The 11,431-nt window shown below is 44.0% G+C and overlaps 1 protein-coding gene across 3 annotated transcripts; it reads left to right on the forward strand.

Moving 5' to 3' along the window:
* Positions 1 to 1,599: 1,599 nt before the first annotated feature.
* WDR5 (WD repeat domain 5) lies at positions 1,600 to 11,093 on the forward strand (the record flags this gene model as incomplete). Of its 3 annotated transcripts, none has more annotated exons than XM_079544832.1 (13): positions 1,600 to 1,680; positions 2,519 to 2,627; positions 3,886 to 3,959; positions 4,844 to 4,933; positions 5,592 to 5,681; positions 6,046 to 6,129; positions 7,156 to 7,211; positions 7,333 to 7,379; positions 8,193 to 8,268; positions 8,832 to 8,865; positions 9,358 to 9,432; positions 9,815 to 9,902; positions 10,770 to 11,093. In XM_079544832.1, the coding sequence occupies 13 exons, from the start codon at positions 1,600 to 1,602 to the stop codon at positions 10,868 to 10,870; spliced, it is 1,005 nt and encodes a 334-aa protein (XP_079400958.1). In that variant the 3' UTR covers positions 10,871 to 11,093. The 3 variants fall into 3 exon arrangements, with proteins under 3 accessions (XP_079400958.1, XP_079400959.1, XP_079400960.1); XM_079544833.1 differs by having other exon boundaries at positions 6,046 to 6,126; XM_079544834.1 differs by having other exon boundaries at positions 4,844 to 4,924.
* Between the last annotated feature and the right edge of the window lie 338 nt (positions 11,094 to 11,431).

The following is an 11,431-nucleotide window of genomic DNA, read 5'->3' on the forward strand; positions in this document are numbered from 1 at the left end:
CTGCCCTGCTTTGCTTTGGACTGCCCTGCTTTGCTCCCCGGGCCGGAGCGCGTGCAGCCCCGCGGGTGTGAGCACAGGAGTTGTTGTGGCCGCTCACGGCTCTGTGCACGCCTGGATGTGCGTGCACACACGTGGCTGTGTGTTCTTGCAGGCTGCTTTTCCAGCTCTCGGGAAGTTTTCCTGCTGAGTTTACCCGGGCTTCTCGCTGAGAGCATTCCTTTGGGTGTGGTGAGAAACGGGTATTTCATAGAATGGCCTGGGTTAAAAGGACGACAGCGATCATCCAGTTCCAACCCCCTGCTGTGTGCAGGGTCACCAACCACCAGACCAGGCTGCCCAGAGCCACATCCAACCTGGCCTTGAATGCCTCCAGGATGGGGCTCCACAGCCTCCTTGGGCCAGTGTCTCCCCACTGTTGCAGTGTGTCAGCATGCTGAAGCTGGGGCTGTGCTGGTCCCATTGCCTGCATGCTGCAAGACCTCGTGCTGTGCAGCAGGGTGCTGCCTGCTCAGGTTTGTATGAAGAGGTGCTGCTCACCCTGGAGCAGAGCTGGGTTCAGGGAACAAGCTGTGTGTTTACTCCAGTTCCTGTATGAGTTCAGGCTGAAAAGAATCTGATCTGCATTATAGAAGTGAAGTTGCTGTTACCAACAGTAAGTAATGAGTCTGCGCTGTGCAGCGTGCTTGTAAAGCAAGCAGGGAGCTGGTGGTACTTAGCTCTGTGCCCTCCTGAGGATGAGATGCTTAAAATGTCAGTGGTGGCTTGAAAAGTGAGCGCTATTCCTTCCAGATTTGCTGGCACAAGCAAAATGAATGGTGCCTGAGATGGGATATCACAAATGGACGATGAGGGCAAATCCTTACAGTGTGAACTGGAGGTTATTCTGTTACGCTGCTGAAATGGAACTGAACTGCAGTGTGGTTGTTCCCTCTGCAGCATCAGCCCTGATTGCAGGGCACAGCACTGCTCAGGTTTTGCTACAGAAAGCAGATCTGGTGAGGTTAATGCAGGGCTGCTGTTAAGCAGGGGGAACTCTCAGGCAGGGGTATGGTGCTCAGAGCATTTAGAGGGGAAGATATGAGACTGAAATAGTTGAACTAGGAGATGAAAAAACCACCTGGTGGGATTTTAAGCTTTGGAAATGCCTTGTATACAAAGTGTTGTATTTGCTGTGTTGTACAAGTGTTTCTCAGGTGTTTTGAGGAATATGAGACAAACTCTTTCACTGCACCTAAAAGCTGCTCTGCTTTCTTTCTAGTGGTTGGCACAGAACACAGTGAAAAATGCTGTCCTGGATCTGATAAAAGTCCTGTATTTGGGTTCTTGATCTTGCACAACTAATAGACCAGAAGGCAGAAAACAGCACGTTGCTGAACAGATGTAGATTATGCTTCTTCATCATGTTTTCTGCAGTTAAGCTGATCTCGTTCCTTTAGCTGCTGCTGATCTTTCTTTGACAGCTAATGTGAATGTTTTGCTTTTCTTCCAGGGTTTTGTTTCCAGAGCAGCCCTGCTCCCTGTGGTAAGGGCTGCCTTGTGAAGCAGCGCGTTCATTCTCCCCTTCAAGCACCATAAGTCTTGTTTGCCAGCTTCAGAACCATGGCAACAGAAGAAAAGAAACCAGATGCAGAATCCACCAAAACACAATCGACTCCTTCCTCCTCAACCAATCAGAGCAAGGTGTGTGTGGGGCTCTGAATGATACCTGTGTAAATGCACATGGCACTTACCTGCAGGTGCACCAGGCAAGCAGCAACTGGAGAACTGAATCAAGTATAGATTAAGAACTTAGTATGTCTGCCTCTGCTGTTGTCTGGAGAGGGAAGCGTGCTAAAGGTTCTAGGGGAAAAGCAGGTGGAGTGCAACCTCTTCTATTGAGCTAGGTTGGTTTTTTTGGTTTGCTTTTTAAGTCCTTGTTAAGGAAATACTGCTCAAGTGATGGAGACTTGGTTTGTGTTCTTGGAAGGCCAGTGGGTGACTGAGAATGGATGGAGTTGTGTTCTAGCTGCAAAATGGGATTGCAGTCATTATTCAGATTCTTTGAAGCCTGCAGATGCTCAGGTGGGATATTGCTAACCATGAAGCTTTCAGAGATGATGAAAGGCTGAGAAAATAGAGTTTTAAAGGGACAAGGGGGGGTGTTGGCCTGTGGTTTGCTTCTGAACAAGGAGAAGAACTACAGGCATTTAATAGTACTGCACGGATCAGTACCAAAAGTTTCATTTTAATCTGCCAAGCACTCTGTGCTTGGACTGCTGTGTTACTATCATCTGTTAGTTGCTGAACTGAATGGAATTCATATCAGGGATGAGTTTGGTTGCATGTGGCTGTAAGGTGTGCTGGCTCCAGTGAGGGCTTTTTGAATTTGGAGAGGGAAAAGAATGTAAGCAGTAGAATTTGTTAAGAGGAATGTTTATGCATTCCACTGATGTGTGCTGACCCAGTCTGATACTGAGCTTGTCGCTGAGAAACGAAATTGGGAATTTGTTCAATTCATTCATATGTATTTTTCTTCCAGCCTGCACCAGTGAAACCAAACTATGCTCTAAAGTTCACGTTAGCAGGACACACAAAGGCAGTCTCGTCTGTAAAGTTTAGTCCTAATGGAGAGTGGCTAGCCAGCTCCTGTAAGTATTGCTTTCTTACTCTTCAAAAATGTGCACATGTGGGCCCTGTAGGACTGCTTGTCTTAACTGATACCCTCACTGGATGGAGAAGGGATAAGTGTCCTTATTCTTCTTAAAAGGAGCAGTGCCAAAACTGACAGACTTTGGGGTAATCCAAGATTTTAAGTTAGCAACGCACTGAAAGTGACAGAAATCAGAGTCCTCTCCTGTTCAGTCTTCTTACTGAGCGAGGGGACAAAAGCAGATGGGATTCTTGCCCCATCCTTGTGCTTTTCTGTAGCACTGAAGGTGTAGCTTAAGCTTTTAAATTAAACTTTGTGTGCACTACCTGCAGGTGAAACTCAGCTCTGGGAAATGTGGGAGTTAACTTGGCACTGCTGGGCTGGGTTGTAGAGTGTGGTGTGAAGGACTGCCCTTGTGGTTCTTAGCAAGTCACAGCCTTAGATTATCCCAATGAAACATGCAGATCATGGTGTTTTGCTGCTCTCTCAGTTGGTAGATTGATTTTTTTCCCCTGCCAGTTTTTGGTATTTCTTGCAACGTTTACCACCAAGAAAATGCTTGATAGCTTTCCTTAGCAAGTGTCCTTATATTAACCTCAGTGAGGAACCATATATGAAGAAAGGGCAATTAAAAAAGAATAGTGTTGAATGTGATGGTGGGGCCCAGTCAAACTTCTTCCAGACATGGGAATGACTTTTGTCTTTGGCTTAACTTCAGATTGCCTTTGTAAGGCCAGTGTACCATGCATAAATCACTTTTATGTTCTATTATCCTTTTGAAAGACCTTTTCCCCCGTCCCAAAGTTTTCCAACCTCTGTCCAATATCACCCTCTTCTATCTGGCCCATTTTGCAAGTTAAAATGGACAGTATTGTTTGGGTTTTTGCAGGCATTGATTCATTCCAGGTAGTGATGTAATTTTTGTTCTTTCTGGGCAAAAGCATTTGAGTGTTCCACATGGAACAGTACTTCTACCACTGGCAGTCTTAAACAAAAGTAGAAGCTCAAGTTGTCATCAGAGAAACTAAAGCAACTGGAGACTGTGCATTCCAGGCAGCTTATGTAATCTCAGTTGCTGCACTGAGAAGTGGTGTGTATGAAACTGTTCTTCACCAGTTCCATACTGCCTTACACACTTGTGTCTGCGTGGAGAGGGAGGTCTGTCTGCCTTTGGCAGGAGCGTGGCTCACAGATCCCTTTCCTCCTGATGCGTCCATCAGTGCTGCATGTCTCTTAACTGGCACGTTCTTTTCCAGCTGCTGACAAACTTATTAAAATTTGGGGAGCATACGATGGCAAGTTTGAAAAAACGGTATCTGGCCATAAGCTGGTGAGTATGAGGAGATCACTGCGTGCTTGGAAATGAGTTTTCTCGTAATGAATTCATTTTCCCTTCTTTTTCCTCGCTTAGACATTTCCATTTGTGGCTCCTTTGGTGCAGAAGGCTTTTTCATCAGTCAGTGCTTGTATCTCTTTGTTTATACAGCCCTGTGCAATAACCTGGGGGTGGAATTGCCAAGGTGACACCAGGTCAAGCTGGAAATGCGGGTGAAGTGCAGGCTGATAATGAAGTACCTGCATGCACACTGCCTGGCCTCTTTGAGTCCCTCCATGTCAGCAACACCAGCCTCCTACAAGGGGCAGTATTTTATTGGGTGAAAATCCTTGTGAATGCTGTGTCCTCTTCCTTCTTTCCCTTGTGCCTGGAGCAGGATGGCTTGCCTTGTAAGGAGATTGACTTTTCCTTGTGGCTTTGTCTGCACAAACACAACACTTACTCATTCACCAAAGCTGCAGAGAAAACACAAGTTCCCAAACTCTTCCGTTTTGTTTCCCAAAATTTGTTACGTGCTGAAGCTTCAGAAGCGAAGATCTTCATCTTCACCAGATGAAAAACCAGTAGAGTCCTGTTCTCCTCCAGCCTCAGGAGCTCAGACCAGAAGGAGTGAGCTATTTGCCATGATGAGAAACCACTTATTCAGATTAGTTTATATAATACACTGTATGTGAATTCCATGGAAGGGTGTTGGTGGCCACAGTAAGAGCCATGTGAAGAAGTCAGTGATGTTTGAGCTGTAACCCAGTCAAATTAATGGATTTGCATCTGCCAGTGCTGATTTTTTTCACACTTCAGCTGTGAATATGGAGCCTGTTTCCCATTTTCCCATGTCAGTAAGCAAACACAGCTAAGAGGATTGTTTTCTTTTGTTTTAGGGTATCTCTGATGTCGCTTGGTCATCAGATTCCAACCTTCTTGTCTCTGCCTCTGATGATAAAACTCTAAAAATATGGGATGTAAGCTCGGTAAGAACAGAAACTGCTATTTGCCTTCCATTTCCCTAGAATTGCTACCTTAAATCAGGTTCTTCTGAGAGATGAGCTTGACACGCTGTGATGGGAGAAGACAGAGTTATAAACACTGGTCCTCTTGGGGTAGCAGCTCCCACTCTGCTGCTTAAAACAAGCAGCTGGCTGAATGGGCAGTGACTTGTGCTGCGTGCTTTTGGAATGAGAGCGATGCTTATGGGTACCACGAGGACTCTGGTTGTCTTCTGGGAGTGTTTCAGTCTTCAGTTGACAATCCAGGCTCAAGTTTCATTTCTGAAAGCAGCCTCTCAGGTGGAACTGAAGAGTATTTGTAACTTCTCATCGCAGGCTCATTTATCTTTGCTTTTGTTTTTTTCCTCCTTTCTTTTTCTGCAGTTACAGGAAAACTGAGCAAATTGCTTTAAGTTTGACAAGATGTGTTAAACTGTTTGGTTTTCCTTAATTGCCCAAAGGATTTGAAAGTTTGTGGTCCCTGCAAAAAGTCTTTCCTTTGTTTTTCTTCAGCTGCTCCTCTGCCTGTTTAAGTCTATGGTTAGAAATGGTTTCTTTTTGTTTCTGCACCACGCAGCTTATCTGATGGCATGTATGGCTATAGAGCATACTGAGTATCTAAATCTGCTGCATCTTATTTCAGGGTAAGTGCTTAAAGACATTGAAGGGGCACAGTAACTACGTTTTCTGCTGCAACTTCAACCCTCAATCAAACCTCATCGTTTCTGGCTCAGTAAGTGATTTTTGTTCCTTTGTGCACAGCAATTGCTGCTCGTCCCTTCTTTCGATTGTGTCTTCCTCCACAAACACAGCTTGTAATTAGGTGAACTGTGCAGTGTTATTGCTGTCTTGGGGAAGCAGTCAAGCCTTTAACCCATCCTTAACACGCAGTTTTCTGTGTGTGTAGAGGAAGAGAGAGCTGTATTTGCAGTCTGTTATTGCTACTCTGTGTAGTGCTTATGTCTCAGCCTTTCTGATGCAGCTGCAATGCAACTCGAGGAAGGTGTGTGTGTCTAGACTTGCATCAAGCTGCAATGTCTTGCAGGTCACAAATAACTGTATCTTTGAACAGTGTTCTGTGTTTCTTCAATCTTCAGTTCGATGAAAGCGTGAGGATATGGGATGTGAAGACAGGGAAGTGCCTCAAGACGTTGCCTGCTCATTCTGACCCAGTTTCAGCTGTAAGTCTTTTCTGATAAATGAGCACACTAACATACTTATACTCTCGTTATGATACCCTTATAAAATGTAGTGAGTGGGCTGTGGTTTGTGGATGGGCATTGCTGGATGAGAGCAAAATTAAGTGCCTTAACTGTAAGGTTTGTGTGGTTTTGTGTGGGGAGCAGTGAGCAGTGATGTGCTGGTCGTGTCTGAGCCTGGCAGTCTGATGCTGGGGTATGGACTGGTGATCACTTGAGGAATGGAGAGCAGCCTGGAACTGCTGAACATCTTCTGCTTGCTTGTTCCAAGCAATTGCTGAGGTCTGGAGCAGGGTGGTTTCAGAGTGCACTCCTATCTTGTTAATTCGTTTTGTGAAGATGGCTTGGATTGCAATCATATCCCTTCAAATGAAGGAAGAGGAGGTGTTCAGCTCTTAATGTTTTTGAAATGGAGGGAACACTAAAGAGAATATTGAGCCTCAGTTGTGTTAAACCATACCTGCTTTAATGTGATTGGTCTGGTTGTTCTACTTGACCTAGAAGACATTTCACACTTATAAATGTACATTAGTTGTAATTATTACTTTAAATTGCAGCGTTTTCAGTGTAGTTGAAGACAGTAAGTTGGCCTCAGAACATGTGAGGCTATCCATGGGGTGAAGTTCTGTGTTAAAATCTTAAGGTGATGTCTCCAGGTTAGCTGCTCAATTTATAGCAGTGTCTGAACAGTGGCTGTGTTCAAGTTAAGGTGCTGCTCTCAGCTTCTGAGGAAACAGGCCTTTCAGTTCCTGATGCTTGAATGTACAGCTGTAGTCAGCAGCCATTTCCATTCATGCCAGGTGAACTCGGTGTAGGGGGGAAGAATTTTGTTCTGATCCTATTGCCCATCTAAATTCGTATCCATTGTTTGGATGTCACTGACTTCTTGCTTTTATCCATGTGAATCACAATGTCAGCTTTGGGAGGTGAAGGGTTTTGGTGGGGCTGAAAAATGTGGTGCTTATGAAGAAAGTGAAGTTATTTCCCCCCTCTTTTACAATGTTACAGGTGCATTTTAATCGTGATGGATCCCTGATAGTGTCAAGTAGCTATGATGGACTCTGGTAAGTGGTTCTTTCTTGTCTGCTGCAGTGTTCAGATCTGTTGCACTTTGAAAAAAGATTAATGAGGTATTAATAATGAAGCTTATAGAGGTGTAATGAGCCCCATGTGTTTTTTTTATAGTCGAATCTGGGATACAGCGTCAGGACAGTGCTTGAAAACACTCATTGGTAAGTAGGAAAGCTTCTTGTTTGTGCTTCATTCTTTGCTGTTCTGCTGTGGTACAGGCAGGCTGCAGCATTGCAGTGAGCAGGGACTGCCTTAAGCCCTGTTTTTCCTCGTACTGTTCCATCAGGACACTGCTGTGTGCAGCTATGGCAGTTAATAGGAACTGTCCTCCCATGTGTGTGGGAACTTGGAGTGTTCTGGTGTCCAGCTGCTGGATGAAAGGCTTCCCAGGTTTTCTGGCGTTCAGCTATGTAATGATTGCTGTGCAGCAGCTCAGAACTGTGACAACAGAGTTGTTGGTGCTGTTGGATGTGATGGGAACAGTCGGACTGAACAAGCTGCCTGCTTTTACTGCTGATGGCTGTTAGCATAAGGCATCTTGTGAGCAAGCCTAATAAAAGGAAACCACCTATAAGGCATGTGTTCCCAGTCTTTCATATTCTTATAAAGCATTATAGACAAGGTGACATGGCACTGCAGATCAGTGATACATATGTATACACTGTACATTTTAACAACCATTTTATTGCAGATGCGCTCTTGCTCTGACAAGTGCTGATGGAAGGAATGGAAGTTCAGTTACAAAGGGTGATTTTAAAATGCTTGTGAGCAAAATGTTTAATGTCCTTTTATTGAAATACTGAGAACAGTCCCGTTCTTATACCTGCATTGCTTGAATTGCCACGGGAGAACAAAACTCAAAGCTTTTAACAACAGATTACTGTCAAAAGAAATTCTCTGCCAATGAGGCAGTAATACTGTTTAGCAATCGCTCTAATAGTTCCTGTTTAATAATCACTTTATTTTCATTGCAGATGATGATAACCCTCCTGTGTCTTTTGTGAAGTTCTCCCCAAATGGCAAATACATTCTAGCTGCAACTTTGGACAAGTAGGTATTAAAAAAAGTAAATAAAAATCCACTGACTTTGAAGTGTTAATGAATATCAGATGAAACTTTAGTTTGCTACTCATCACCTGTCATGATAATGACCCTGCACAGATGCATACCCACTGCCATGTTATATCCAAACCAAATTCAGTAGCTTGCTTTTTCTCTTACTTGATCTGGCTTATGTTTGAGCTGTCTTGTGAGGGCTTCAATCCTTTGTTTACTTGCCTGAAACATCCCAGTGCAAGACTTGAAAGTTGAAAAGCTGGAGGCAGTGATTGTACTGAGGAGGGGGACAGTTTGTAGGGCCATCCCTGTTTCAAGTGGGTTTCTTATCCTGTGAAAGAACGCAGCCTTTTCATGGGGGAGAATATGAATGGCATGTTGGTAAAACTGATACCTTGGGGTTTGAAATAGGATTTCAACTAAAGCTGCATTCCAAAGTCAGGCTAAAGTTCCCCTTGTAGACATTAAGAACTCAGGTGTGGAGAAGCTGTCTGCTACTAGGAAACTGGTGAAAAAACACAAGAACTAAATCTTTGCTTTTCTGTTTTTTTTTCTAGCACTCTTAAGCTTTGGGACTACAGCAAAGGAAAGGTAAAAAAAAAACAAACAAAACTAAAAACCTGAAACTTGCCTTGCTGTGTAGACTTAAATAAATGTATAGGAGAATCTGGGCTTTATATGTGCTTACTGACCTTGCTTTACATTTAGTGAGTATTACAGCAAAAAAGCATTTGCAACCCTTTATTTTATTTTTTTTTAAAGATACCTTTGGGGGGAGGGAAGAAAGGCTCGTGCTCCTGCATAGCCCCGAAGCACTGAATGCAGCTGTATTCCTGTGTTTCTGTCAGCATTCAATTTCTCCTGCTGTTTTTCTCAGGGGGAAGTGACAAATTGAGGGCTTTCTTCTTTTCCTTCTTTCCTCCAAATGATGTGGTAGTGGGGCAGAGATGCCCTCTGCATCCTTTAGATAAGCTGGCAGGGTGGGAAGCCTGGGCAGATGTATTTAATCTGCTGTGACAAGAGTTTGTCCGTGGCTGTGAGAAAGCCGCTTCTCAACTGTGCCTCGTGCCTCTTCTCTTCCAGTGCCTGAAGACGTACACAGGACACAAAAATGAGAAGTACTGCATATTTGCCAACTTCTCCGTTACTGGTGGAAAGGTCAGTGTTTGATATGGGCTGCTTTGTACTGATGGGCCATTCTTGCTGCTTTTCTCCATGGCTGTAAGGCTGGTGAGACGGCAGGCAGCAGTCTGCTGTGTGAGGGCAGGCGCTGTGCCCTGCTGGAGGAGGTGGGACGCGTTAGCAGAGGCTGAACTCTCTTGTCGAACCCCCTCAGCGTCTTTCACTCTTTTAGTTTTCCTCCTTTAGAAAAGATGGAACAGCATTTTCTGCTGCCTGTGTGCTCTGAATGCTCTGAGAGACACCAAACACTCATGCGGTGTTGGGCCTTCCTGCTCACGTGGCGCAGTGAAGCGTTTGGCGAGTTGGAGCGGTTGGATATGGATGAAGAGATTCAAATGTCTTTCCTCTGTCCCTGCAGTGGATTGTATCCGGTTCAGAAGACAACCTGGTTTACATTTGGAACCTTCAGACAAAAGAGATTGTACAGAAATTACAAGGGCACACAGGTAGGAAAGAGCATTCTGTCTTTATTGATAGAGTATCCTTCATGTCAGCTTGCAATGAGAGCTTTGGTGTTAGCATTGGTGTTTTCTTGCTTCCACTGTCAGACCTGCTAAATCTGAGGTCTTGGCTGAGGCTTGATTGAACCCTAAATGTTCACTTCTTTTTACAAAGTCTTCTATGTCATTGCAAATGTTGGTTTTTTTCGATGTAACAGCTTTGAAATCAGTGTGCAACAGAGACTTGAGTTCAGAATTGGTTAAGATATTTAAGTGACTCAGAATATGACTTGAAGTTGCTTACGGACACCTTCTGAAGCTGCAGCTCTTGGAAGGCTAAGAGCTGACGTGCTTCTGTTGTCTGTGTTTGTGTTGGCTGTTTCTTGAAGGCAGACTTGAGCGTGCATTGAGATGTCACCTGCTTGGGACTTCAGTCCCGTAGGAGCATTCCATCTGCATGAACTAGAAGGGATTGTGATGCAAAACTTAGTCATGCTTATTCCTTAGTAGGACCGTTGGTTTTGATTGCAAGCTGAGGCAGTGGCAGCAAGCTTTGGTTTTTTAGACTTAGAGCAAGTTGCTGAAGGCTAAGTGCTATCTAAATACTGAGTGAAACACAGCTGCTGCTCTCAAGCTGGGGAGCTCACGAAAGGGATACTTTTTTGCTAGCACGTAACTTCCCATCCCATAAACAGAGTGAATGTTGAATAATGTGTTTTTAACTCTCCAGCAAGGGAATAGCAACTTGGCGATGCTGTAGCAGCATATGCTGCTACATGTAGCAGCAGTACAGATTCCTTTTCGGAAGTGTGTGCTGTGAACCTGATCTCACTGCTGTAAATAATGCTTGTGTGTCTTTTTCTTCTTGCTTAGATGTTGTAATCTCAACAGCTTGCCACCCGACAGAAAACATCATTGCATCAGCAGCTCTAGAAAACGACAAAACAATTAAACTGTGGAAGAGTGACTGTTAAACGCTCCAGCATCACTTGAGAGACTGTCAGGAAAAAAAAAAAAAAATGTTTTTAAAAAAAAAAAATAAAAAATTTAAAAACCACATGAGAATAATAAATCCAGTTTGGCAGGAAACCTGAAGAATATTTGATAAAGTGGTTTCTGTTAGTCTTGGCCCAAAGAAAACGTCTTAGCTCTTTGCTAGAACCGGGCAGCATGGTGGGGAGGATAAAAAAAAGCAAAGATGCAGTGTCTCCTTTCCTTGCCTGATCTTTTGGCAGACAAATGGATCGTTCTGACACGGCGTTACGAGTGTCAGCCTGGTGTTGGGCACCCAAAGATACTGTATTTATGGTGGCATTACTTCTGGGCACTGCTGCTGCTTAAGGAAGAGCTGCCAGCCTGCTTTGTGACAGTAAGTTAAGTCATGAGCCTAGAGATGCGTGGATTTTTTTTTTTTTTTAAATGTCTAATTTTTTTATTTTTTCAGAATGTAGGTTTTAGTCTCTTGGAAGTTTCTGTATTGTTTTAAATAGGAGTACTGCATCTTTAAGGGTGCTTCATTTTAAACACTCAGCTCA

Source organism: Tetrao urogallus (genome assembly GCF_951394365.1).
Source record: "Tetrao urogallus genome assembly, chromosome: 19".
In the NCBI taxonomy this organism is placed as follows: Eukaryota; Metazoa; Chordata; class Aves; order Galliformes; family Phasianidae; genus Tetrao; species Tetrao urogallus.